The sequence below is a fragment of the Panthera uncia genome (genome assembly GCF_023721935.1).
Source record: "Panthera uncia isolate 11264 chromosome A3 unlocalized genomic scaffold, Puncia_PCG_1.0 HiC_scaffold_12, whole genome shotgun sequence".
In the NCBI taxonomy this organism is placed as follows: domain Eukaryota; kingdom Metazoa; phylum Chordata; class Mammalia; order Carnivora; family Felidae; genus Panthera; species Panthera uncia.
The window spans coordinates 18,472,076-18,498,877 of record NW_026057579.1 but is presented as its reverse complement, the minus strand read 5'-3'; the positions used below and the strand labels follow the sequence as shown (position 1 = coordinate 18,498,877).

Genomic DNA, 26,802 nt, shown 5'->3' with positions numbered 1-26,802 from the left:
TACTGTATTTGGGTTCTAAACACCTATCTGGAGAGCTGAAATAAAGCAGCTAGACATGTTTAATAACTCAACGATGTGCCAGGATCATGAAGGACCAAAAATGATGACGTGTAAAGAATGGTTAAAGTAACTGAAGATATTTAATCTAGAGAAGAAAAGACTTGGGAAACACATGATAGCTATTTTTAAATATTTAAAAGGGCAATCACAGGGAAGAATGACTAGATTTCCTAATAATCATGGTGAAATGTATAGAAGTATACTCTTTGACTTGATATAAAGGAAGATTTTTTTTAAAACATGACTGCCTAGGAGTGTTCGAGTAAGGTCAGACGACCAGTGATTGGGAATATTTCATAAGCGGGAGCAAGTAAGATCTGAGCCACTGTTCTACTGGTAGGGCGTTTGTGGTGTTCCTCAGTTAAAGAAGTACTATAAGCCGCTTCAATCCAATAAATTACTGTCACCCCTCATGGGCCTGTGTGTTGGTTACTTTGAAGAGGAAGTTGAGAAGGCAGTAATACTGGATCCTGGAATATAGTCAGACAGGAGCCTTCATACAGATACCCTTTCCAGTTCTCCAAACACCCACTCACGTGTGGTCTCAAAAACACCCAGTACCTTTACTCAGCTTTACCCACTTCACAATATGCTCAATATGAGCAATTTGACTCCCAAGCCTAGGTCAGGCCTGAGTGTTTCTCATGAGCCATAGTTTTAGGTGGAGGAGCCTTGAGAGTTTGTGGAGGGAGAGCCCCCCTGCCCGCAGGGGCCTGTGATGACAGAGTCTGTGGAAGGAGAGGTATCTAAGGAGTCCTGGCAAGGCAGGTCTAAAGGTCCAGGTCTGGCAGCGTCACTATCCAGGAAGACCCCAGTTCCTATGGCCCTGTGGTTGGGGGCCATTTGTTCCTGGCAGATTTCATTCCAAAGGTCCTGTGTGGACCACGACTAGGGACTGGGCAGAAGGCGATGGCTAGTTGGAGGGAAGCCGGGCCCTTTGATAGGGGAGGACGGCTGGAACATAGCAGTGAAGTGGGCTCGGCTTTCAAGCTGCATACGGTGGCCCAGCGGTGAGGTGAGTCCACGGACAAAATGGATCCGAACCAGCCCTGACTGTCCCCCAGATACCAGCCATCCATAGGAATCCAGGTTTGGGCTGAAGCGGACCTGTGCAGAGAACAGAAAACAAAAGAGAGATGCTCACAGTTGGTGCTTTAGGGTGAGTCGTAGCTGTAACAGGAGGAAAAAAAAAAGGGCCACAATCTGAAAGGATAAGACCACGATGGGGTGAGAGAGGTAGAAATGAGGAATGTCTATCATGCTTTGCAGAATGAGGTCGCCAGAGCTGTTTTCCCTTCTCAGCTGTCTCTGTTATGTGTTCATTGCCCATTTCACTGATCATATGTCCAGAGTTGGGAGGAAACGAGAGTGAAGAAATGTGGAGATGAGACCAGGCTTTTACCTTGTGGATAGCCTCCAGCTGCAGCCTGTCCAGGCAGAGCTGCGAATGCCCCTCTCCTTCCTGCATGCGCAGCATTGGCTCTCTGTGGAGCAGATCGTGGAAGGAACCCTGGGGAGGGGAGTACAACAAGAGAGAGAAAGCCAGGGGCTTCTTAGTCTCGCATCTTTGGGCTACAACTCCTTAGAAAGCCCTACTATACCAGGACTAACATTTTCTACTTTTTCAAATGCCACACTCATTCTCTTGGCCTCAATTTACCAAATCTGTGTCTTGAAACAGCAAGTAGTGATGGCTGACAGTTTCAGCGTAAGTTCGAGCCTTGGGAGGGTTGGGGGCCTCCGATGAAGCAGAACGGTCTCGACCTTCAGGGCTGTCCTGATATGGCATCAGATCTGCTTTATATATAGGCTAGAAAGGAGACCCTGACATTAGGTTCCATAATACTGAAGACGGAATAAAAGTAAAAGAGAAAATTGATTTTGGGTAGGAGAGACTTAAAAGATGGAAGAAGGTCATATGTTTGAACATATGCTCAGATGCACTAAGGTAGAGAAGATTGTGTACAACTCTGTGCTGAGATTTCCAGGGACCAGGCACCTGGGTGGCTGAGTCGGTTAAGCATCTGACTTCAGCTCAGGTCATGAACTCACGGCTTGTGAGTTCGAGCCCCGCGTCAGGCTCTGTGCTGACAGCTCAGAGATTGGAGTCTGCTTCAGATTCTGTGTCTCTCCCTCCCCCTCCCCCCGCCTCTCAAAAATAAACATTAAAAAAGACTTCCAGAGACAATTTCAGGTCTGGGAGACCTCATACAAATTTGTACCCTATTGTTAATTTATAGTTCTAATTTAGGAGATCACGTGGATTAGGACCCAACAGATGGTGCTGCCATTAAATATTCATATACGTACGAATCTTCGCTCTACAGGTCGCTTGACATTTATTGGGTTCAGTGCCATATCTGGCAATATAGCTGCAATGAGCTCCCCGGATATATCTCCCGCGGCTATTGTTCCAAGCCAGTCGGATCCTGAAAGACTCTAATAAGAAGAGACAGATGTCTTTCATTCATTCATTCACTCATTGTTTCAGTTCTGTGAACTGGTAACAACTGCACACAGTCTGAGGTGGGCACACACACACACACAAATGAGCTTATGCATAACCCTTATCCCTGATGATACAGTTACCATACATCTCTCTTTTTCTATCCAAAACTACTGCCTCTTCCTGACCACCAGCAGGTGAGTAAAGTAATCGTTTTCCTGTGTAATGAAGACGGGGGCTCACCCAGACAGTGCCTTTTCGAGGAGCAGTGAAATAGGCCTTGAAACCAAGGTAACCAGCATCAATATAATGAATTCCACAGAGTCCATAACTGTAAGAGGAAGAAAAAAACACTTTCCTTTTTCCAAGATTGGATTAATTTCCCTTCCCCAGTTCCTTCCAGAATGCAGACTACCTCAGTGTTTCCTTCAGTGCCCAACTCTGAACTCCCCTCTCCCCACAACAACCTGGCACACTTTGCACCCCAACCCTTAGGGCCTGTCCCAGAGCCCCTATGTGTATCCTGCCGTACGAGGCATAGCAGTTGTCCTGAGCCACAGTGACACCATTGTAGGGGAGCAGCCAGGCCAGCTCTGTACTCAAGAAGCGCTTGATAGAGTTTATGGGTTCATAAGGTCGTCGAAGGTCCCAGAATTTGATTTTGCGGTCACTTCCCGCAGAGACGAGGAAATGACTGTGGAAAGAGGGGAGAAAAGGGAGCAGATCAAATCTGAGCAAGGCTGGGAGCATCAGCCTGCCCAGGCTTCACCTCCCACACCACAGCTCTCCTGTCCCGTACCTGTTAGCTTTGCACCACTGAAGGGCACGCACAGCCTGGTCATGGGCTAGGAAACACTGGAAAGGGTAGAGTTTCAAGGAGCCGTCAGAGAGCCGTATCCGCTGCAGGGGTGAGCTGGTGGGAAGGTTCCAGAAAACCACCATGCCTGAGGTAGGGATAGAATGTGTAGATAATAAAGGCAAGTTCTCCCTTCTTTGCTCTAATGTTTTCCTCTGGGTTCCTAGGACCTTTGCCTTTTACCCTCAGATGTGACCCCCTTATGAAAGGATATGTGGATCATGATGATCTAGGCAACATTCCCTCCGTGATATTTTAGCTCCAACTCTCATCAACAAAAAAATAATAGCTTAGTGTGGCACTTGCAGTTGAAAGCTGGACTGAATACACCAGTAGCCTGGACTCCCTACTAAATAAAAGCAAAAAGCTTTTTAAAAGGCATAAACCCTCTAGGACAAGGGTTGACGAACTACAGCCCTTGGGCCAAATACAGCCTGCTGCCTGCTTTGGTAAATAAAGTCTGACTGGAACATGGTCACACCCATTCGTTTACCTCATGTATGGCTGCCTTCAGTTTTCAATGGCAGAGTTGAGCAGTTCCAACAATGGTCAAACAGCCCACAAGACATAAAATATTCACTATCTGGACCTTTAGAGAAATGTCTGCCAACTCTGCTCTAAGACAAAGAGAACAGGCAAGGAGCCAAAAGCAACAAGATGTGGAGAAACAGAAAACAAACGAAGAAATAGAAACGAACTCTGCTGACCCAAAAAGCTGCCCCTGACCGGGCTGGCGGAGGAGGAGGTAATCAAAAGTAGAACTCTGATAAAAAGAAAAGAAATTAAGGAACAGTAAGAATTTAATCAACAAAAGCTGGGGAAAATATTTGTAGCTAAAAACTCAGGAAACGTAGCACCTCTGAGCCTTTTTTGAAAAAACTCATTGGCAGGGGCACCTGGGTGGCTCGGTTAAGCGTCCGGCTTCGGCTCAGGTCATGATCTCACGGTCCGTGAGTTCGAGCCCTGCGTCGGGCTCTGTGCTGACAGCTCAGAGCCTGGAGCCTGTTTCAGATTCTGTGTCTCCCTCTCTCTCTGCCCCTCCCCTGTTCATGCTCTGTCTCTCCCTGTCTCAAAAATAAATAAACGTTAAAAAAAAAAAATTTTAAAAAAAAGAAAAAGCTCATTGGCCGTGAACTCCAGCTGAGCCGTATCAGTAATTTGGCAACAACGGCAGCCTGAGGTGAATGGACGGTGGACACACATGATCATTTCAATACAGAATTAAGGTTAAATAACTGGGAATCAAGACAGCAAAACAGCATCAACAATGACAGCATGCAAATGATGAAAAATCACAGTACCAAAAGAAACACTGAGAAGACTGAGAGGGCCAGCAAGAAGCGTGAGAGTGCTAATTTCCTGACCTCTGTAGGCTGAGGCTACTGATGAGGTCTGACCATGAAATTGTCACCTGATAACTCCAACTACTGGACTGCTCTTTATCATTCTTTCCCCCTCTTTTTAACCTCAAGAAGATCCGAAGGAATGGATGTCTCTGTGGTGAAGGAACATTTATGGGAAGCTTAGCCCATCTTTCAGTTTCCAGTCTTTTTCTTTTATAAAATTAAAGTGTAATTAAATTTCATACATTTTCATTTAAAATAGCTTATAAAGGGGCGCCTGGCTGGCTCAGGGGGTAAAGTGTGCGACTCTTGCTCTCAGGGTTGTGAGTCTGAGCCCCACGCTGGGTGTGGAGATTACTTAAAAACAAAATCTTTAAAACAGCTTATGTAGGGGGCGCCTGGGTGGCTCAGTCGGTTAAGCGTCCGGCTTCAGCTCAGGTCATTATCTCATGGTTCATGAGCTCAAGACCCACACTGGGATCTCTGCTGTCAGCATGGAGTCCATTTCAGATCCTGTCTCCCTCTCTCTGCCCGTCTGCCACTTGTGCTCTCTTTCTTTGTCTCTCAAATATAAAAAACATTAAAAAATATTTTTAAAATACATAGAATGATCCCACGGTCATAGAATTCTTTCTCTCGCCATCTGATCTTTTTATCTTTATATACGCATACAGAACTCCATGAAATGATGTTCACCGACTCTTAATTATGGTTTTTTGAAAAGATTTCTATTGACTTTCTTCTTCCTTCTTTGTATTTTTTTTACATTGCTTGAACATAATGCCCAACACTGAACCAAAAAAGAAACAACCAAAAAACAATAAGCATATATAAACTTTAAATAGCAACATCCCCTTATGTTTTGTTTTGTTTTGTTTTGTTACCATTATAGTAGCCAGCAGCCAGGTGGTGGTGGGGCCGGGTGGGCATCCAGGCCAGGCTAAGGCACTGACCACACTCAGAGGGGTCCGAAGCTTGCATAGACCCCACCTGAAGGGTCGCCACACATTGTACCTGCAGAGACAGAAGAGCCGGGCCTAGGGTTAGGAATACCTACCATTTGCCACAAAGGCTCAAATCAGTGTTTAATCCAGCAGGATGGGGGTTTTTCAGTGGCAGAAGGAGACTCACTGTGGAATCAGTAAGGGAGGCTCGAGAAGATGGAGCCTTGGCTAAGGTAGCAGATTCCTCACTCACCTTATAGATGGCAGGCTTCACTGCATCTGTGAGGGAAGAAGAGCGATGCTCTGAGAACAGAGGACTGAAGTCCTGATCTGCCTTGCTCTTACATCAGCACCCCTAATCTGATGATGACCTTCCCTTATGCTCATCTCTCCACCAGCACATTGATGAATCTACCTCTACCTGGCCCCATCCCCTTCCCCCACCCCCTTATAGTGAGCGTGTCCTTCCTCCTATCAGAATGACTAATTGCTCCACTCTGCTCTCTCCCTACTCTCTCACCTTTTCCAGAACTTTGCTCATCTGGTTATCTTTCGTTTCTCCTGAGCGATCTGCTTTCTCTCCCTAATGGATCATTCTCATATGCATACGTAAACATGCACCATAGTCTCCTAACTCAATAAAACAAACACACAAACAAAACCTTTCCTTTACCCCTTATTCACCTCCAGCCACCACCCTCATCTATGTGTTCCTCTTCACGGCCAACCTACTTGAAAGAATCGTCTACGCATCTGTCTTCACTTCCTCACTGCCTATTCCCTCCTCAGCCCCCTCCTCCACCAAACCACCAAGTATGGCATTTCTCGGGGCTCAAAACTGGGTGCCCTCTTCTTTAAATACTCGGGACAGTTGAAAATCAAGTTTGACAAATAGGAGATGTCTTTCCCTAACCCCTTCCTCTTCTTGCTCATCTTCAGCTCTATATTCTCTCCCCCTCTTCCCAATGAAGAGAGGGTGTTTATGTGTACACGGAGAGGCACACATAAACATGTGAAGAAAGGAGAGGTGAGTATGGGACTGAGGGAAGGAGAAGAGTGTGGCAGAGGCGATCAGGGGAGATCACGCTCAGCACATAAGCTGTGGCAGCAGGAGGGGAGGGCCTGAGAGCACACAGCAGGCAAGGGGGAGAAAGGGGGTATGCTCAAAGAGCCCAGTGAGAAGACTGCAGGAGAGAGTACCCCTTTTGCAGACCGCTAAAGAGACAGGTGGAGAACAAAAGGTGTGAAGTCAGAGTGGGTAGGATGCCGAGTAAGGCTTGGTCCTAGAGGCTGGGCCAGGAGGGGCTTCAGGGGAGATGGACAGACCCTGCTGCAGCAGCACCACCCCCTCGCCTGCTGCACTACTCACCTGGGGGCTGTTGAGCCAGCAGAGCCTCTGGATGGGGCAGACTGAACAGCAGCACCTTCCCATCTGAGCAGGCAAGAGCCAAGAGGCCCAATCGGGGCAGAAGAGGAGCCTAGAGGGGGAGACCAGATCTGTGCTGAGGCTTGCTGACTTCAGAGCCTCTCAGAAAACTTTTGAGGTTTTGGCCCCTGGAAACGATATGGGGTTGCCGGGAAAACTCCATCCACCGCTCTCTGTCTCCTCTGAGAACTCGCAGGGCCTCTCTGCTCTGACTCTGAGTCCTAGAGCATACCACAACCAACAGGGAGGTACCTTCCGAGGGGTGCCTGGAAGTTCCCATGCTCCACTGGGGCAGAACTTGAGGTCCCAGATGCAGCCATGGTCACAAGCAATCCCGTAGACAAAGTGGGCCCTGTTGCCAGGACTGAGGAGAGAAAGCATATGGGGAGAATGGGTAGGGAGAAGGGGCCTAGGGCTGCCAGAGCCTGTGCTCTGCCCCATCTCCACCCAATCCAAGCGCCCCAGCACCCCTGCCCAGCCCCATCCTTCTCCTCAACCACCCTCCCACAGCAGCATTCCAGCCCCACCTCACCAGCTTTCTTGCTGCAAGGTCCCGAGGCCCCAGAGTTGGAGCAGCCCGGGACCCGAATGAAGCTGGCTCAGTGCGTGTGTCTCATTCATGTCAGGGCTGGAGAAGAGGGCCACATACTGCGAAGCTGATGCCCCCTCTGGCACTGGGCACCAATCCAGAGCCCAGAGGGGTCCCCCTGTGAAGAAGGACACATCCCAGCGCTCTGGGTGTGCTGTGATCGAGCTAAATCTAGAGAAAAGTCAAAGATGGGATGAAGAAAGGAATGAATAAAAGGTAATAAGGACTTCACTAGGTGAATGGATAAGCATCCAAACAATGGAATATTACATGGCACTAAAAATAAATGAGCTATCAAACAATGAAAAGGCATGGAGGAACCTTAAATGCACGTTTAAGTGAAAGAAACCCACCTGAAAAAGGCTACATGCTGTATGAACCCAACTATGTAGCATTTTGGAAAAGGCAAAACTATACAGTCAAAAGATCAGTGATAGCCAGGGATTAGAGGGGAGGATGAGTAGCTAGAACACATAGGATTTTTAGGGCAGCAAAACTACTCTGTATGATCCCATCATGACAGAGACATGTCATTATACATTTGTCCAAACCCAAAGAATGTACAACACCAAGAGTGAACCCTGACGTACACTATGGACTTTGAGTGATGATGTGTCAATGTAGGCTCATTCATCGTAACAAATGTACCCTCTGGTGGGGGATGTTGATAATGGGGCAGCTGTGCATGTATGGGGGCAGGGGAGTATATGGGAGATCTCTGCACCTTCCTCTCAATTTTGAACCTAAAACTGCTCCAAAAAATTAAGCCTTTAAAAAAAAAAAAAAAAAAAGGTAATGAGGACAGAATGGGAGCTCCACCTGGAGCTGGTATGAACTAGCTTAAGCAAGGGCCAGAATATCAAGAACATTCTACAGGTGACAATAGTCCTTAGCCACCATCTGTATCTTCCTCCTTTCCTTCCAAAGCTTGTCTAGCTCTAGTTCACCTTCAAAGATGACAGGCTGTGCATTCTGGTTTACCACAGGGCTCTCCAGGGCCAGTGTGCCCAGGTCTATCTGAGTAGATGTGACCTTGTAAACGGGTTTGACCTTCCATCTCCGTAGCTGCCCTCAGTCTGGCCAGCAGTGATGAGCACTGCAAACTACCTGGGTTGACCAGGTCTAGCAAGGCCTCCCACCCTGAGACCAACTGGAACAGCATCAGGGGAAGAAGAGGGCCAATATGTCATCCCTTTCAACATTCATTTGTCCTGTTTCTATCTCCTAGAACCAGAAAGAGATGCAATCTTCACCTGTTTATTCGGTAGAGTGTGCCATCTTCAGGAAGTCCTTCACGCTGTACAGAGAACAGTGGAGACTTCTCCTGCTGGGGCAGGTAGGGCGCCGCCTCACTGGGGGCAGGCAAAGGAAAGAGCATGAATGTGGAAGACTTTCACCCACCCCAGGATTTCCTGTCCCTCTTCTGATCCCAGGAGTGTCACCCCCTCCTCGGCTTCAGAATGTCTAACTTACAGTTCAGACAACAAGTGCCACTTCCAGGCTAACGGAATCCACTCTGCAAACTCCCAGTACGAGTGCTTCTGTTCTCGGCTGGAGGGACAGAAGCAGCGTTAGTGAAGGAGGAGAGAAATTCTTGGGCAGCTCTGTCCAGTAACCTGTGTGCAGTGATGGGAGGGATCTATTATGTGTGCTGTCCAACGGATACATTAGCCGCTAGCTGTAAGTGGCTATTGAAATGTGGCTAGTGCAGCTGTGAAACTAGACTTTTCATTTCATTTTAATTAATTTGAAATTACATTTAAATGGCCACACACACAGCTAGTGGCTTATGTCAGACAGCACGGCTCTGGAGCTCTTGCCTTTAGAGCGGTACCTTTTAGTTATGAATGTCTTCAGTGTCCTGCCCTGTGAGTGCCTTCCCTCTTTCCCATGGCCCCACTTCTAGAAGGTCCTCTGCACGCCAACACCACCCCCGCATCCCCAGCCCCCTCCTCAAGCCTCACAGGTCCTTGGTGAGATGGAGGCACTTCCAAACTGGAGCCATGATGTGATTTGGTAAGCCATTGGGAGCCATTCCCCGGCAGTGTGGCTTCTGTTTCTGAGGATCAAATGGAAAAAAAAAACATAAGCGAGAGAACTTTACAGACTGGAGAAAGTCCCCGGAAGACAGCTTTCCCAGCTTTTACTTTTCTTGGTACTACCTCCTCTCTAGCCTCTGACCTGTCAGTGTCTTAAAAGATTGATGTTTCCACCATTACTAGGACTTCACCTTCTGCAAAACCTGTTATGTATTTTCTTATTTATTTTTTTGAAGTTTATTTATTTTGGGGGGGGGGGGGGGGGAGAGACAGCATGCACCAGTGTACACGAGGGAGGGGCACAGAGAGAGGGAGAGAGAGAAAATCCCAAGCAGGCTCTGTGCTATCAGCGCGGAGCCCAACCCCACAAACCGTGAGATCGTGACTGGAGCCGAAATCAAGAATTAGGACATTCAACCAACTGAGCCACCCAGGTTCCTGGAACCTGTTACGTATTTTCTGTTCACCTTCCTCAGCGTCTCCATGGCATTTGGTTCAGAGGACTCACATTCGCTTCCTCAAACTCCTGCCCTATGGGATAGTGTCTCCTTGTTCCTTCCTGCCTCTCTAATATTCCTCTGCAGGCTCTCCCTCCTCTGACAGGTTTAGTTGATGATGGTATTTCCCCGAGTCCCTCTGTCTCCTCCTCAACCCTCCCTGCACACACTCCAGGTAATCTCACCCCATGCCCATAGCTTTGACTTCCATCATTATGCCTGATTATCAAGTTTATATCTTAGAAAATGTAAGCTTTACTCAGTTTCAGCTTCTCTACAAATTCTAGACTTTTACAGTGATCCCAAGCCATATTACAGAGCGTAAAGCAAAAGGAAAAATCAGTAATACAGTTCCTGTCTTTATTTAAAACCTTGATATTTTTCTTCATCATAAATCTGTTGCATCAATTTTTATTTTTTATTTTTTTTTATTAAAAAAAATTTATTTTAATGTTCTTATTTATTTTTGAGACAGAGCATGAGCAGGGGAGGGGGAGAGAGAGAGGGAAACACAGAATCCGAAGCAGGCTCCAGGGTCTGAGTTGTCAGCACAGAGCCCGACGCGGGGCTTGAACTCACAGACTGTGAGATCATGACCTGAGCTGAAGTTGGAACGCTTAACCGACTGAGCCACCCAGGCACCCCTCAATTTTTATTTTTTAAAATGTTGCATCAAAATACTTTTCTTGATTACTGAGGGTTTGGGACTCCCTTAAATGTTGCACTTGAGACAAGGCAGGCACTGATCCCACATACATGACTGGCTACCAGACATCTCTAGTAGGATGGCCCATGGCCCACAGGCCAATTCAACATGTCAGAAAGTGAGTTCATCATGGGGGGTTATATGTAAATATGAATCACAATTCCACTCCTGAAATCATTATTATACTATATGTTAACTAACTTGGATTTAAATAAAATTTAAAAATTAAGGGATGCCTGGGTGGCTCAGTTGGTTGGGCATCTGACTTTTGGTTTTGGCTCAGGTCATGATCTCACAGTTCATGGGTTCAAGCCCCATGTTGGGCTCTGTGCTGGCAGTGTGGAGCCTGCTTAGGATTCTGTCTCTCTCCTCTCTCATTGCCCCTCCCCCAACTCGCGCTCGCTCTCTCTCTCTCTTAAAATAAATTTTGAAAACTTAAAAAAATAAATTTCAAAAGAAAAGGAAGTGAGCTCATTGCCTCACTGCTCACCCACCCCCCTCCCCCACCCCCACTGCTCCTCTGTCCTGAAGTCCAGCACAAGAAAGCACCATCTAAGTTAGAAACTCCTACTCCTTCCTTTCCTGTGACTGCCAAGTGCTGTTAACTGTCTCAAACGTCTCTTGCATCCATCCCCCACCTTCGCTTGCTTCATGGCTTGATTCAGACGCTCCCTATTACTACCTGGATACCTGAAGCTGTCTTCTAATTGTCCACTGCTGACTGACCTATTGTCCTAACTAATTATATTTCTACTTAAAAACCTTTGTTGTATAGAGTTTCTGTGTGTCATGATGAAAACGTTTGGGAAATGGGTGGTGGTGATGGCTGCACAACACCAAGGACATGCTAACACCACTCAATCGTACATTTTTAAATGGCAAATTTTATGTGGTATATTTTACCACAATTCAACAAACGCACAAACACCTGTGTTGGCTCCCTCCAGTGGTCGTCCGGCCATCCTCCCGAGTTTGATCCCAGCGCTCTCCCCTAGACCCTCCGAGGTCCCGCTGGGCACTTCTGCACCCTTGGGAACTTGCTGAGAGCTCTCAATAGCCCTGCCTGCTCTAGTGTCCTGTCCCGGGAATTTCTGGGAAAAACAATCCCTCTGGCAAACTGCCACTCACCTCTCAAGACCTAGCCCAACCGTCACTTCTCTGGGAAGCCTGAGTAGTTCACTACCTTCCTCTACACGCCCAAAGCACTGTGTTCAGTCCCGGTGAAGCACCTATCACACTGTGGACTTAGGCAGAATGCTGTTGCAGTCACATGTGTTTCCTAGTGCAGAGTAGATGCTCGGTATCTGAATGAGTAATCTCCTGTACTTACACCCGCAGCCCCCCCGCGCCCCACCTGTTTTTGAGGGTGTCCCTTTCTTCCTTCACCTATTTTGGCCATCAGTTACTAGGCACCCTGCAGACCCCCTAATAATCCTCCTATTTCCCTACTTTCTTATTCATTCAGTTACCCCGGAAGTGGATCCTCGTGGGGTGCTCCGAGGCACCGCAGGCTCGGGGTCAGATGAGATCTCGCTTGGAGCCTCGCTTTCATTTCCATCTTCAGCCTCAACCTGGAGAACAAAGTCTTCATCCCGTGCAGTGTTATTCTCTTCTTCTCCACCTTGACAGGCTGCCTGTGGCTGGCTTTTATTTGGTTGGGCAGGGCTGCTCACTTTGGGGCTCTCGGGACGGGGCACTGGAGCAGGCAGGGTTGTTGAGAGCTCTTCAGCCAGTTCCTGAAGGTACAGAAGTGCCCTGTGGCACAGAGCAGAGTCAGAGCCATACTCACAGACACTTAACTGAGAGCCCCTTTTCCAGATACTTAGCTGATTCTTATCTCACTGGATCCTCCCAAGGACCCCTGCAAAGCAGCTATTAATTTTCCCTTCCCCTTTGATAAAGACCCAGAGATCCAGGGAAGTTATGGACTTGGCCAAGATAAGACTCAGATCATGTTTGTGGAATGTGAACCCAGATCTGCCAACTCTAAGTCCAAAAGCACTTTCACTCTACCACAGAGATCAGTAAGAGCCAAGGGAAGAATGGAAGGACACAGAGAGACTGATATATACTGGGCGGTAAAATTGCAACGAAGACCTGGAGGAAACTGAAAAAGGTGACAGGATACAAGGCACAAAAAGCAACCTCCTAGACAGACAAACTTAGCAACAGGTAAAAGTTGCTGCGGTAAGAGCTAGAAGATGGCTCAAGTCCCCAGAACCCAGACGTTACCCCTGCTTACCTGACGCCTCACCACAGCCTCTCAGCTCTCCAACATCTGTCCCACCCTGATTCCCTTCACCCCGACCCCCCCTCCACCGAGCTGCGCCCCACAATCCTTACACTTGGGCAGCCCTTCGGCGGGGTCGTTCCCCAGGAGGGGTCTCAAAGTCCTCAGGGGGCCTCTTTGGAGGTGGAGACTCTGGCTGATCTAGGTCTTTGGACAACTTCAGCAGTAGCAGCTCTGCCTTGGACCTTCGACCTCGTTTCTTAGGCATGGGGGCAGATAGAGGGCTGGATTGATCTAAGAGACCAGGAACCAGAGGGGCTGACGGAGGATTAGGTTGTTGGGGCCTTTTGGGGCCTTTCCGTGTCCTACCACCTCTCTTCCGGCCAGGCTTTGAGGCCCTAGGTTTTGAGACCTTTGACATCTCTGAAGAAAGATCTGTAGAGAAGAATATGGGTCTGTGAGACGGGACCAGAGCTCAAATCTCTTTGGCAGAGATTATACCATACCCAGGTTGGTAAGATCCTGTGAGCTCACCCTGCTCTCTGTCATCTGAAGCTAAACATGGGGAGATTAAAAGATTAAAGGACAAGGTACATACCTTGCTGTTCAAGTCTGGAGAAGCTTTCTTGTTCTGGAGGGAGCCTGCTCTCATCAAGAGAATCCTCAAATCCAGGCAAAGGTGGAGGTAAAGACATCTCTATGGAAGCCTCAGCACTGGTTATTTCTGAAGAGGCCGTGACATCAAACTGGTTTAGCACCTCTTGTCCAGGAGAGTCTACCACAGTCATGTTCCTCACGGGGCCGGCCTCCCCCAGGGCAACACAGCCGACCCCGCAGGTATCCATCAGCACCCCCTAAAATGGCTGTCCCTGCACAGAGACATATACGTGAGGAGAAGGCAAAAGCTATTTGCACTGGCTCAGATTTTTCTACTTTCCTGTCTTTTCTCTTCCCATCCCACCCACCGCCTCCCACTTCCCCAGGGGAACTATTTAACAATAATTACTAAACATCTTCTGTGTTAGGCACTATTCTAGGAATTGGGAGTATGACAATAAGCAAGACAGCTAAGGGCCCTGCTCTCATGGAACCTACACACTAGTGGACCTGGCAATGAACGGATAATAAGAAAGTTACCATTTATTTATTAAATGCTTACTATGCGCCAAGCACTATATTGCTTAGCCAATTTAAAGCTCTTACATTTTCTTGTAAGGATAATGCAGTGAATGAACATATCCAACTCCTTTCCCTAAAGCCCAATGAAATAAATCACCCCTTTCCCCTCAAAAAATTGAAAGAAAAAAAGAAAGAAAGAAAGAAAGAAAGAAATCACCTGTTATGAATCCAGGGAAGGGCCACAACTTCCTAAAACAGACTATAAAGAATAGTTGCCAAATACATAAAATTTAGACCGCATTGAAGGAGGATGCCCAGAGCTAATCCATGTTTGTGAATACCAGTTAAGGAACAAATTTATTTTATACGTAAGAGTTATCTAGTGGCCTGCCATCAATCTTTCACCTGAATAGGGGAGGCGGATAGCTATGAGACAATTAAGGAACATCCTACTATATTAAGAGACCTTTCCCACATTGAAGAATGGGCTAAAGGTGCTCCTGGCTGGCTCAGTAGGTAAGAGCATGTGACTCTTGCTCTCAGGGGTTGTGAGTTTGAGCCCTATGTTGGGTGTAGAGATTACTTAAGAATAAAATCTTAAAAAAAAAAAAAAAAAAGAATGAACTAAATAATTGTCACAAATCTTCATTTTTTTCAAACTCAGAAAATCAATTGTGTCACCATGGACCAAAGTAAACTGACAGAGATAAACAAAGCATTGACCACCAAACCAAAAAGCTGAGCAACACAGAACTCTGCAAGGGCCCAGTTTTTGGTTAGAATAACATACCTTTTTATGACAAAAAGGGAGAAATACCTCAAATCCCAGGAGGAACCCCCCCATAGGTCTGTACATGCCTTAAGAATAAATAATTCATTGGCCTCAGCTGAAAAGTGTGTTAATACAAAGACCATAGGAAATATACAAATTAAACTTCCCAATTGTCTCTCTTAAAGAAGCTACAGTCTAAACATATTAGAAATATATTAGAAATAGCCAATCCTCTAACTCAGGTGCTAAGGAACACTGTGCTAAAGACATAGTGTTATATCGCCAACATAAATAGAGGTCAATGAGTATCCATCTACCCTGTTCTTTAGTAAATAGCAAGCCCTGAGAGAACTACTCCATTCAAAGTTAGTAATAAAAAGGATCCCCCGAAATCTATGCATAGATACTACGGAAAGAATCAAAAGGACACAAACAAATGAAAAAAGATGGAAAGTATCCTTTCAAAGAAAGCCTCCAGAAAACAGAAGAAAATTTGCAACAAAAAATGTCTGTATAATACTTAAAAAAAAAAAAAAAGATACTGTGGATCCAAGAAGAGATAAAAGAAGACAATGGGGAGGTGGAGACTGAGCAGTCATAAGGAAAGAAACTGAGTAAAATGGATAAGATCATCATGGAATGAAATGAAAACCAGGGGAGAAGCAAAATGTTGAAAACTGTACTGCTATAAAGAGATAAAAGTGATTAGTGAGATGATATAGATGAAAAAGAGGATGGAGGGAGTCAACACATGAATAACTGATGTTCCTAAACAAGAGAGAAGGAAAGGCGAACAGAAGTATTAAAAAAAGAAAGAAAGAAAATAAAAGAAAAGAAAAGGGAAAAAAACCACTTAACAGAAGAAAATTTCCTGAAATAAAAAAATAGAATACTTTCCTGAAATAAATGAAGACCCTGGTCTATCAATCAGAAGAGCTTAAGGTGTAAAAGGCAAGTAAAAGTCAATAAAGAATCATCAAGACCAAGAAATACTTGAGTGAAGATACTAAATTTCTCCCACAAAGAGAAAAGTAAACATCAGGTCAGCCTCAGAGTTCTCGGAAACATTTGATGCCAGCAGATCAAGAAACACAAAGAGGGTCAAGAGAATTCTTTACTTAACTGAGACATCATTCACATAAAGGCAACAGAATGGTATTCTCAATATGCAAGTCTCTAGGAATTATAGTTTTAAAAAAATCAACTTGAAGACCTACTTCAGCCAATGAAAGACAAATCAATACAAAGAACTTTCTAAGGTTTTTAAATTTTTATTTAAGTTTATTTATTTGAGAGAGAGAACACAAGTGGGGGAGAACGGCAGAGAGGGACAGAGAATCGCAAGCAGGCTCCATGCTTAGAGGCAGGGCTCAATTTCACCAACCGTGAGATCATGACCTGAGCCGAAATCAAGAGTCAAATGCTTAACCAACTGAGCTACCCAGGCAACACAACAACTTTCTCATGGAGAAGCTGTGGTATAAAGATTGCAGTAAGCATTTAACCCAGTGACACATTGAGTTTAAACAACTGTGGTAACTACCACTATAAAACAGACTCTAATTTAAAATTTTGAAAGGCCCTGCAATGTAAAAATAAGAATTTTCTGACTGTAGTAGACTAAGACAAAGAAGTATCCTGCTTTTGCTGCTAAGATCGGTAACTGGAGAAGTAAAGGGCTATTAATACCATTTAGATATTTAACGGAACTAAAGGCAGTATACTCTGTTGCTTCCAAAATACCCAGCAGACCACAGAAACCAGAAAAAAAAATTGTTTTAAAGGCTGTACAATAAGAGATTGAAAATAAAAGAAACACAAAAAAGAAAAGAAAAAAAAACCTACAAAGAAGATAAAGATACGTATAACAATGACCAAAAATCAATCCATTCATTTAAAAAAAAAAAAAGAATAAAGATTTGGATTGATTTTAAAAAGCCAAACTATATGCTTTGAAGGAGTGTCTAACACAGGGCCACCTGAGTGGCTCAGTCAGTTAAGCATTCAACTCTTGATTTCAGCTCAGGTCATGTTCTTGCAGTTTGTGAGTTCCAGACCCGCACTGGGGTCTGCGCTGACAGTGCGAAGACTGCTTGGGATTCTCTCTCTCCTTTCTCTCTGTCCCTCCCCCACTTGCTCTCTCTCTCTCTCTCTCAAAATAAATAAATAAACTTAACAAAAAAAGATGTCTAATACAAAGGAACTCAAAGAGCTGTAAGTCAAAAGATACATTAAAATATATAGGGTAAATGTAAGCACAAAGAAAATAGAGGAGTTTTGGTAATAGCAGAGTTGAGTTCAGGGGGAAAGTATTAAACGAGACAAAGAGGGAATACTTTGTCATAAAACTTCAAATTATATAAAAGATAAATGTCATGAACTGTTAGACGTCAAATGACAGCATCAAAACAAAGCAAAATCTTCAGGAAATACAAGAACTACTTCTTTTAACCATTGACAGATCAAGTAGATAAGGACAGGAAGACATGAATAAAATGATTATTTGACCTCTCTATCGGTCCTGCTTCAGCTGCACAAAACAGAATCCTCTCTAGCCAGTTCAGCTAAAAGGAATTTATTATAGGGTATTACATGGTTCACACCAGTGGTACCTAAATTGTGGTGGTCCAGGCACCATCAACATCACTTGGAAATTTGTTAGAGTGCAGATTTCCAGTCCTATCCCAGACCTATTGAATCAGAAACTCTGGGATGGGGCCAGCACTTTGCGTCTTCACAAAGCCCTTCAGATTACGAGGAGGCACCCACAAATCACGAAGCTCCTGCCACAGCTGATGGCTCCATGAATTGCCTCTGCAATGATCAGAAAGTGACCTAACTGAACAGGAAAGACCCTTCTCTGGCTCCCAGATCCAGAATCATACCACTGCCACAATCTGAACCAATAATATGTATTGCCTCCTGGCCTGGCTCTCTCCTCTCTAAACTGAAGTTCAATTCGAGTTCTTCAAGAGCACATTTAATTGGCAAGACCTAAATCATATTCAAAATTTTGGATGGAAAAAAAATCCAGGAAGTGAAATTTCTAGCTTTCCAGGCTCTCAGTGGAGGTTTTTCCTTCTCTCATGTCCCACCTACCCCATAGTAGAAAGTGGGATCAGCGTCTTGTCAATTCGTCTCCAATGCCACTTCTAGACCAAGAGTTCTCCCTGTCTTGTAAAAACTGTTCTTGAAGCTCAGAACATTCAGCTAAACCATTGCTACTCACTTGCTGTCACACACTGGACCTTGTCATCACACAAAACCTTTTAACCTCCAAAATCACAAAGACATCCCACTATCTGATCACAACCTCCCATCTTTACAGCCAGAGTGCTCAACTACAATCTATATCTATTCTCCAACCATATCAAGTCACTATCTATTGATCTCTCCAATTTCTCCCTGTGTTGGCCACATCCTATCTAGCTTAGATTCCTTTATTTGAATCAGATTCTTGTTGATATTGTGAAGTTCCTTTCTTATCTTTTTGCTCTGCAAAATTGGCAAAATTTAAGCCCTGGATGAACCAACCATCCTTCTTTTCCATGTGTGCATCTAAGGTGCCGAGTGCTACCACTTACACATTCTCTCTAGTCAGCCCCCACATTACCTCTCCCCCAATATCTGATGCCCTGGTTCTCAGCAGGTATTTTGCCTCTGATTCCCAAAACAAAACCCAGAAAGTCACTATGTGGGAAATACTTCAATGTCTGGTCAAGAAGCCTACTCTCTCCATCTGAACCCTTTATCTACTTTCTAAGCCCAACCTTCCACCTGTGTTCTAGTTCCATCACCCTACCTCCTAGGGACACTGGAATTGTTTATCCTTTTCCTTTCCATTGGCTATTGTCCAATTGGTTGCTTCCTTCCTTCATTTATTTATAAAGATTTTATTTTTAAGTAATCTCTACACCCAACATGGGGCTCAAACTCACAACCCTGAAAACAAGAGTCGCATGCCCCACTGAAACAGCCAGGTGCCTCCCCAACTGCATTTAAATGTCTGTAATTACTGGGATGCCTGGATGGCTCAGTTAGTTAAGTGTCTGACTTTGGCTCAGGTCCTGATCTCACAGTTCGTGAGTTTGAGCCCCACATTGGGCTCTGTGCTGACAGCTCAGAGCCTGGAGACTGTTTCCGATTCTGAGTCTCCCTCTCTCTCTGTCCCTACCCCACTTGCCCATGTGAACTCTCGCTCTCAAAAATAAACATTAAAAAAAGTAATGTCAAATAATTCTCATCTTAACACACATACAACTACCCTTTAACCCATATTCCTCCTCCCTCTCACAAACTTTTCAAGAGTTCTCTGCACGTGATGTTTTAATTACCCTGCTTCATTCTGACTAGGATTTTGCCTTCCAACTCATCACTGAAGCTAAAGCCTCCAATAACTGCTGTGTCAACTAATTCAGTGGACACTTCTGTTTCCTTTAACTTGATCTCTTAGCAGCACTGATGCTACTGATCACTCCTTTCTTGAAACATTGTCTTTTCTTGAGAAGCAATTCAAGTGCAATAAAGTTTCAGATCTTTACAAAATTTCCTCAGTCTTTTAGAGTTGTCTCACCCACACCCATACGCTTCTTTGTTTCTTTGCAAATGTACCTCTTTTGCCTTTCCCAAGGGATCAACTTAGTTTCCTTTCTTTTCTGAGTTGTCTTTATAATACTTTTAGTTGAAGTAGAATACTTGTAAATATGTGTAGAATATAAAGAATAACAATAAAGCACCTGTTTATCTGCCACATTACAACTTAGTTTTAATAGAAACAGTAATTCTTTCATACTCAAAATCTTTAAAATTTAAACATATATCACAATTATATAAATATAATGACAAATTAACTGACATAAAAAATGTTGAGGACCATCACAATGATTCTTGGCAAGCATTCAACTCCACCAGTGAGAACAGTGACCAGGCCTATAGGAGAAAAGCCTATAGGCTTCAGGTATGCAGTGTGCCATGAACATCAGTTTGTATGCTTTACAGAGGAAATGGGGAATGTCAGTTAACACAGGGAGCTAGTTAAATAGGTACCAGTTAAGAGAACTTCTATGTATGTCTTAAAGAATTTCCACATCAGTGCACAAATACATATCTCATTCTTCTTAGATACTATCCAGTGTTCCATAGAATTATAGTTCATTCGGATATTCCCCATTTGATGCACAACTGAATCACAACACTATTACAGACAATACTGCAATAAATATCTAAGTACAGATCTCTTCGTTAATGAGAAATTATTTTCCAGAATAATGATATGAAGTGGAATTATTGTACTGAATTAAAGGATATACACATTTCAAAATTTAATAGATACTGCAAACAGCTCACCAAAACAAAAGTCAATTTGTAATCCCCCTAACCATATATCAGTACCCATTTTGCCACACCCTTGCCAATCTGATGGATGAAAGAATTCTTCCCTATTGTATTTATTTGCATTGTCCTGATAATGATTGAGGTTAGCAACTTCTTTTTATATATTGGACATCTATTTTTTTTTTTTTAATGAATTGCCTGTACTTATAATTTGCCCATATTTCTATAGTACAAAGCAATCTTTTCCTTATTGATCTGTGGAATTATTTATGTTGCAAATACTTTGTCTCTACTTTTAAAAAAAACTTCGTTTAGGGGCACCTGGGTGGCTCAGTTGGTGGAGCGTGAAAATCTTGATCTCAGGGGTGTGAGTTCAAGCCCCACACTGGATGTGAAGCCTACTTAAAATAAAATAAATAGGGGCGCCTGGGTGGCGCAGTCGGTTAAGCGTCCGACTTCAGCCAGGTCACGATCTCGCGGTCCGTGAGTTCGAGCCCCGCGTCAGGCTCTGGGCTGATGGCTCGGAGCCTGGAGCCTGTTTCCGATTCTGTGTCTCCCTCTCTCTCTGCCCCTCCCCCGTTCATGCTCTGTCTCTCTCTGTCCCAAAAATAAATAAAAAACGTTGAAAAAAAAATTAAAAAAAAAAAATAAATAAATAAAATAAAAATAAAATATATTTTTAAAATGTTTATTTATTTTTGAGAGAGAGAGAGCACGAGAGGTGGCAGGTTGGAGACAGAGAGACATAGAATCCAAAACAGGTTCCAGGCTCTGAGCTGCCAGCACAGAGCCCGACGTGGGCTCAAACCCACGAACCCTTAAATTATGACCTGGGGCGAAGTCGGACGCTTAACCAACTGAGCCACCCAGGTGCCCCATAAAATATTTTTTTAAAAACCTTTGTTTATAACGTTTCTTGCCAAACTGAAATTATATTTACTGAGTTAATTTTTTTCCTTTACGACTTTTCCTTTATGACTTGTTTGTGTCTTAAAAAGGCATCTCCTACCCCACTGATATAAACATACCCTATTTTATGTTCTTCTAATACTTTTTCTAGTTTTGAATCTTAAATGTAGCTCTTTAGTCCGTGTGGTATTTTCTTACGATAATAAGAAGTATGGGTATTCACTTACTCCATATGTATCTTCCCTGAAAGTTTCATAAGGATCTTGCCTGATTCACTACTGAATCCAGAACCTGGTACATGGTAAGTGCAATAATTAAACTTTGTTGATTGAATGACCACCTTCTCAAGGTGCAAAAATCCCTTCAAGAATTCATTTCTCTAGAAGGCAGCAGCAGGGTATGGTGGTTAATTTCCATTTATGATTTTATAATACAAATTCTAGACATAAGTAAAGTAAGGGATGTTTAATAAATTTTGCTAGAGTTTATAAAAGTTTACATTTGCACCTCAACTTGTTTGGAATGCTGCTTCAAGGCTTCCAGGATTTCCCTAATCAAGGAAAATGATTAGTTAACACAGTTCCTCAACTATAGAATTACTTTAAACACACTGTTTGGTCTAATACCAAAGTGTTCCTATGGTACAGCTGGTGGTATATGCAAGATTATTTTAAATGATACAAAAATGAGTTTTATTTTGATTGTGTTTTTAACTTGTATAAAAAACTCTAGTCCATGAAACCCATGGTTTCATCTTTCTTGCTTAGATTCAGACTAAAGCACTTAAATTTTAAAAATAAGCCAATTTTTAAAAACTACTAAGAAAACAATACATTTGATAAGAAGGGATGGCAAAAAGTAACCAAGGCACAGGAATGGCTGAAGTGTGTGTAACGATATGCCACTAGGGCGAAGAGGCTTCGCCAAACACTACACCTCTCTAACAAAGTGAGTTACTAGGGTGGGGCTGAAGTCGCCACCTCTGCCTTCGCCAGCAGTCAGGCAACTTGCTGCGGGATAAAAGGACTAGGAGGGAAACATAACTGGCCCTTGGCTGCGCCAATGGGGTTGCAGCGCGCGGGGCACAACCCCGGGGTTAAAAGAGCCTCATCGAGGAAAATGAGACACAGCCAAATGAGAATGACCCGCTACCACTCTAGGGGTGACCGTCTGCCCTTCCTCAGTCATGGGCGTGAAGGCAGCTTCCATCCCTAGCCTGGGCTGGGGGCGAGCCCTGAGTTTTCTGAGGCCGAGGACTACTGTAGGTTTGCTGAGTCCGAGGAATGCAATGTTAGCAACGACGCGGCCAGAGCACAGGATGCCGTGTTACCCGCACCGCGTCGAGAAAGAAGGCAAGAGCCATGGCTAGCAGGGATAAGGGATGTCCGGTTGCACTACAGGGAAGGAGGTGGGGAGCGTGATGGTTTCTGCAGCAGCGCGGGGGCTGGAAATCGCGATGCTGTGCAGAGGGAAGAGAGGAGCCGGGAGCTGGTTCCCATTATCTTAGTGCTATGGGAAAAGGAGGAGGAGGAGGAATCGTGGGGCCCCCGCACACCCCGCTGCGGTACACTCACCCTCACCAAAGTCCTTCCGGAAGTCCAAGTTCGAAGATGGCGCCGCCTGTCTGGTCGCGGTTTTATGACGAAATCTGGTAGCTACTCTTTATTGTCCCCCCCCACCTTCCCCTCCCCCTCCCCCCGCCTCCGCCCCTCCGGCCGCCAGTGCACAAGGTAAACACGTGAGTTTGGTGGGGACTTTGTGCCCGAAGACGTTTTCTCAGACTATGTATTCCACAATGCAGTGCGGCGAGAGTCCCGCGCCCTTTCGGAGCGGTTGAAGCTCCTGGGCTTTAGCCGCGCAGGGGACGCTGCGTGGCCTTCTGGGAATTGCAGTGTCAAGAAAGGAAGATTGACGCCTGCGCGGTGATGGTCGTCGCGCCCCGCGGATTCCCAAGGGGCCCGTACTAGAGCCTCGTGTGTGCGGCGCGCCCAGGCCTGGTTGCAGTTCCTGAGCACTGGAAGCCTGCCTAACGGTCAAGGCTGCCTGCCGCGTGGCGAGCCGGGCCAGGCTGGAGTGAAAGTAACTACGCGGCGCAGTCCCAGACGAAGACAGACTGAGAGATGAGGAATCCCTGCCGCGGCCTGCCAGAGGATGACTGGGGCCTCCGCGAAGGGCAGCCACTCGTGAAGTCAAGGATGGGCCCTACTAAAACACCTTAAGGGGGCCTGGGCAAAGGACAGGGAAGGGGAGCCAGTAGAAAAGTCTGGCGTGGGGATGCTGCTCTCGCCTCAGCCTCAGGCTTGGACCTTGGCCTTGGTTGGGCATAGGCCTTGCCGCATTCCCCGGGATGTGGGATGCTGGTAAAGCGCCGCACTTCGGCTCAGGTCATGATCTCAGGTTTGTGAGTTCAAGGCCCGAAAGAGGCTTTCTGCTGTCAGCAGAGTTGGCTTCAGAACACCTCCCCCCCATCATGCTTTCTCTCTCAGAAATACACATTAAAAAAAAAAACAAAAATGGGGGAAGTGGGATGCTGGTGGACAAAGAAAAAAGGTAACAAATTTCTGCCTTTTCCTGAGACCTTTAAAGCCATATAAACTTCACAGGTCTCCACCTATCAACTGAGAGAATTCAAGATTTATAAATAGGGACCAGAAGAGGTGGAGTAAACCAGCCTTTCTCTTCCCCCAAAATCTCACCTATTACATTCCCTTGATTACACAAAACATTTAAGAAAAACGTGGGAGGAGCTAGCTAAGATTTAAAAGCAGGAGTACAGGGACTCCTATCCCAACCCTCTTAGCATCCTAAAGGCAAAGTAAGGCTGCTCTGTGGCTTAGGACTAACTTTGTGAGAACGCAAAATTGGGTGCAGCCAAGGCTACAGTTCCCCGAGTAAATTACATCTGAAATGCTTGTCGGATGGACAGCTCTCAGCTTTAAACACTTCTGTAATCAACAAATGTCTCTCCACTCCTGTTGCCTCAGTTAGGCTATGTTTGACTTTACTGCAAAATCTTTTATATTAGTTGTATTCATTTTTGGAGTAAGATATTCGCATGGCTCAAAATTCAAAGGATACATAGGGTGTAAAGTGAAGGCCTCCACCTGTCTCTACATCCACACAAGCAGTTCCTTGTTACAGATTCAAAATATTTTACATATTCATGCACATATGCAAATGCATATATATCTTTCCCCTTTTAGTTCAAACAGCAATTACACGCTGTCCTGTATTTGGCTTCTCTTAACTCAGTATACTTTGGAGATTGTTTCATTTCTGTACATAAAACCTTTCTCATTCTTTATCATGACTGCTTAGTAATGATATGAATGTAGTATATCATTGACCTTGAATACAGGGGTTAGGGGTGCCAACACCAGTGTAGTAGTGGAAAATCTACATGTTAACTTTTTCTCCCCCCAAAACTTAAGTACTAAATAGCCTACTGTCCATACACCATCAAGTAACGTGTATTTTATATGTTAATATGTATTATATACTGTATTACAGTAAAGTAAGCTAGAAAAAGGAAAATGTTAAGAAAATCATGAGAAAATACTTTTATAGTTCTGTACTGTAATGAAGAAAATCCATATATAAGTGGACCCACACAGTTCAAAACTGTGTTGCTCAAAGGTCAACTTGCTAATATTATTGGTTATTTAGGTGGTTTCTAGTCAATGCTGCTATAAATAACCTTGTTACTTCAAACATGAGCAACTATATGGGTAGGTAGCATAAATTCCTAAAGGCAGAGTTGCTGGACCAAAAGTTTAGGTGCATTTGTAATTTTGACTGACAGGCCATCTTTCAACTGATCTGTTCCTTTGCCTCTAATCTCTTATCAGTTACCTTTCTAAAGTATAGAGTTGACCCTGTGGATCTTCTGCTTAATTTTAATGATTAAGATGCTCAATAAATAAAAAACCCACGAGTTAATAATCCTTTAAAAAAGGGAGAGGGAGGGAGAGGGAGAGAAAGCCAACTAACCAAAAACTACTCATTGTATGCCACTGGAAATAGTGATCAATTTTTTGAAACAAGCAAATAAAAGGAAAGAAACATTTGTCTTTCCAAGAAGAACTATAATTCAGGATAACTACTGAGAAGGAATTCTTTTTAGATTACCAGCTAGGAAATATAGAAAGAAGGATAGAATTAGGGGGGAAAGTCATTTTGCAGCCCCTAATGAAATAATTCAGGCAATAACCACCAGTAGATAAAACCACTAAGTGAAAACTTGAGAAATTTTAATATTTAAAACTTTAAAACTGGGGCGTCTCAGTTAAGCGTCCAACTTTGGCTCAGGTCAGGATCTCATGGTTCATGAGTTCAAGCCCCACATCAGACTCTCTTGTTGTCAGTGCAGAGACCGCTTGGGATCCTCTGTTCCCCCCTGTTCCCCCCCCCCCCCCCCCCCCCCCCCCTCCCTCCCACAAAAAAAACTTAAAGAAAAAAAAAAAAAAAGACTAAAACTTGACCTACTCATCACTGAACATGGAACAGCTATTTGCCTCCTGATGTGAGGCAGTATGAAACACAGAACCACTTAAGTATTCTTGCCCAAAAAGTTGAATGGAAATTGAGGGGTTAGAGGAATGAATTAAATGACACCACATGGAAACCAATAGTCAAATCCAGAGTAGGGAATATTTTATAAGATGATCTGATATCTGAACAAGTCAATGTCCTAAGAAGGGAGGTTGAAGAGACTGCTTTTGATTACAAGAAATTGAAGACATAATAACCAAATGTAATGTGTAGATTTGTTTGGATCCTGATTCAAACAAACCAACTGTAAAAAATCCAGTTTTTGAGACAATCAAGGAAATCTGATTATAGACTGGACAATACTAAAGAATTTAGTAAGTGTAACAATACCATGGTAAACTTCCAGATTTTTTTTAGAGACACATACTGAGGTTTGTAGGAGTGAATCCCAGATACAATATCTGGGATTTACTGTAAAGGAACTTCAGCAAGGATAAAAAAGGAAAAAGAAAGCAAATGTGGCAAATCTTGGTGATTGTATCTGGGACGGGGATTCTTAGTATGGTTTACTCTATTGCGGAGCTATTTGAAATTTCTCAATAATACACATGTACACACAAAATGGGTGACTCTCCATTTTTTTAGGCTAACCACAATGGTTAGGCTCACAATCTGGCCCTAACCCAACCTCCTTTGCAGCTTTCTCATTCACTCTCCACATAAACCTCAGGTCTAGCCTCACCACACCACCTGACACATTGGAATTGGCCACGCATTTAAATTTTTTTTTTTTTTTAGTATTTATTTCTTGGGAGACAGACAGAGTGCAAGCAGGGGAGGGGCAGAGAGAGAGGGAGACACAGAATCTGAAGCAGACTCCAGGCTCCGAGCTGTCAGCACAGAGCCTGACGCGGGGCTCAAACTCACAAGCCAGGAGATCATGACCTGAGCGCAAGTCAGAAGCCCAACCCATTGAGCCACCCTGGCACCCCTTGGCCACGCATTTTAAAGCCTATTCTGTGTTTGTGTTCAAGCTATTCC

The 26,802-nt window shown here is 44.4% G+C and overlaps 1 protein-coding gene across 1 annotated transcript; it reads right to left on the bottom strand.

Moving 5' to 3' along the window:
• Positions 1-121: 121 nt before the first annotated feature.
• Positions 122-22,940, bottom strand: GTF3C2 (general transcription factor IIIC subunit 2). The gene is made up of 19 exons (XM_049652381.1): positions 22,845-22,940; positions 13,735-14,005; positions 13,250-13,571; positions 12,376-12,661; positions 9,629-9,723; positions 9,138-9,215; positions 8,918-9,016; positions 7,608-7,835; positions 7,328-7,439; positions 7,019-7,127; positions 5,903-5,928; positions 5,590-5,719; positions 3,306-3,450; positions 3,039-3,200; positions 2,750-2,837; positions 2,371-2,499; positions 1,721-1,870; positions 1,463-1,570; positions 122-1,167 (listed from the first exon to the last, which is right to left on the bottom strand). The coding sequence occupies exons 2-19, from the start codon at positions 13,979-13,981 to the stop codon at positions 949-951; spliced, it is 2,733 nt and encodes a 910-aa protein (XP_049508338.1). The 5' UTR covers positions 13,982-14,005; positions 22,845-22,940; the 3' UTR covers positions 122-948.
• Positions 22,941-26,802: the final 3,862 nt, after the last annotated feature.

Coding starts and splice junctions, on each gene's coding strand:
- GTF3C2 (XM_049652381.1), bottom strand. CDS start 13,981: ATGGATACCTGCGGGGTCGGCTGTGTTGCCCTGGGGGAGGCCGGCCCC. Junction 5,929..7,018: donor GCTGGCTCAACAGCCCCCAG/GTGAGTAGTGCA, acceptor CTTCCCTCACAG/ATGCAGTGAAGCCTGCCATC. Junction 1,168..1,462: donor AGCTGGAGGCTATCCACAAG/GTAAAAGCCTGG, acceptor TTCTCTGCACAG/GTCCGCTTCAGCCCAAACCT.